The sequence below is a fragment of the Bison bison genome, unplaced genomic scaffold (assembly GCF_000754665.1).
Source record: "Bison bison bison isolate TAMUID 2011002044 unplaced genomic scaffold, Bison_UMD1.0 scf7180017864333, whole genome shotgun sequence".
Taxonomy (NCBI): domain Eukaryota; kingdom Metazoa; phylum Chordata; class Mammalia; order Artiodactyla; family Bovidae; genus Bison; species Bison bison.
Window position 1 is genome coordinate 1,964,646 of NW_011494905.1, and position 1,582 is coordinate 1,966,227.

Genomic DNA, 1,582 nt, shown 5'->3' on the forward strand with positions numbered 1-1,582 from the left:
CCCCCTACCCCCTCACTTATAGGGCTGTTGTGAAGAGAAATGGGAAAATGAAGGCACACAATAACCGGCAGCTATGATGACTGTACCTGGTGAATTAACATAGACCTTAAGCAACAAGGGCCACCATGTGGCAGTAAGATTGTCTATCCTTTCAATGCAATCCTATTTTGGTTGGCACAAAGACACAGAAGGGTAACCTGAAGAGGGAGTTGCTTTATGTGACTGCGTGCTGTGGAGGGCACTACTTGACTGGTCCCTGTTTAAGGTGTTTAAAGAGAGGCGTCACAGTAAACAGTGGAATGCATGCCAATTGTTTTATTTATAATGCTTATTTGGATGACAAGGCCAGCCAGCGTTTGGCCGCATCTGTATCATCACTCCACAATGCGGCGGAAAGACTGGACAGCTGGGGAAGCTGCACCCCAGTCGACGGGCTTCCGGTACTCCTTCTTGTCCAGCAGGTACTGCCTGCCTCGGTAGTTGGGCAGCTCATAGAAGACCCAGGCGCCCTCCAGCACCTTACAGGAGTGGACCTCCCGCATGTGGAACTGCTCCATGATGGAAGGGCAGTCTTCCGTGGTCTCATGCATCTGACCATTAAAATCCCCTTTCTCAAAGATCTGAAGCTTATACTGGCCTCCACTAGACTGAAAAAAAAAAAAAAAAAAACAGAAAACAAGGGGAAAAGAATAGCAACTGTTACGGAAATGAACAGCAGGCTAGGAACTCAGAGAAGAGAGCAGTTCAGGACCCACCATCTTGAAAGCGAGATGATCTGAACTCCCATCCCAACCGTGTACTGACTAAAACAGCTGACGTTCAGTAAGGAAAACTTTATTCCTTAAAATATATAAGGGGTAAAGAAAGTGGAAATAAATCATGTGGTCTTATGATGAACTGATCTAACACTTGACTGAAGTCTCAGCAGCCAACAAGAGACAACCACCCATTAAGAGGTAGGAAAATCTTAAGAAAACTTTACATAAAAGCCTAAAGGGGTGGAAGGGGAAGGAGAGAGAGAGAGTCCACCACCTCCAGACTCACCAGGTGAACAGCCCTGCAGGAGCTGAGGCGGTCGTTGAGGCCCATCCAGTGCTGGTACTCGGGATACTCGCCCCGGGGTAGGATGTACATGTACCCAGCAAAATTGGGCCTTTCATACACAGCCCAGGTGCCTCCTTCCACTCTGATGGAGTTGCAGCGGCTCAGGTACATGTGGAAATCTGCACAGTCGCAATCGCTGTCATAGTGGCGGCCTTGAAAGTTTTTGTCTTCAAAGAAAGTAATCTGGAGTACAGGGCAAACAAAGAAAGGACTGAGGGGTGAGGTGGCTGCGCTTACAGAAAAATGAAAATTAAGGGCATATTTCCCACTTTAAGAATTCCTTTTCCCTCCATTTTGAGGAGAGAAATATATAGTTCTACTGTACCTCACATCTGCCTTCTGGCAGACAACTTTGGTTGTCAGCAATAGGAATGAGGACTTTATGAGGGCTTAAGATGAAGCCAAACAAGAGTGCTCTACTATAAGCCATTATTTTCAGACTCAGGTTCATGGCTTCTTCCTCACTCTGCTGCTGCTG

General features: G+C 46.9%; 1 protein-coding gene across 1 annotated transcript in view; it reads right to left on the reverse strand.

Annotated features, from left to right (window-relative positions):
• Positions 1-300: 300 nt before the first annotated feature.
• Positions 301-1,582, reverse strand: part of CRYGS (crystallin, gamma S) — a 6,115-nt gene continuing 4,833 nt past the window's right edge. The window contains exons 2-3 of the mRNA XM_010853890.1: positions 1,045-1,287; positions 301-647 (exon numbers count right to left, since the gene is read on the reverse strand). Coding sequence (XP_010852192.1) covers positions 375-647; positions 1,045-1,287 — 516 coding nt within the window. The 3' untranslated portion in view covers positions 301-374. The remainder of the gene's footprint in view (positions 648-1,044; positions 1,288-1,582) is intronic.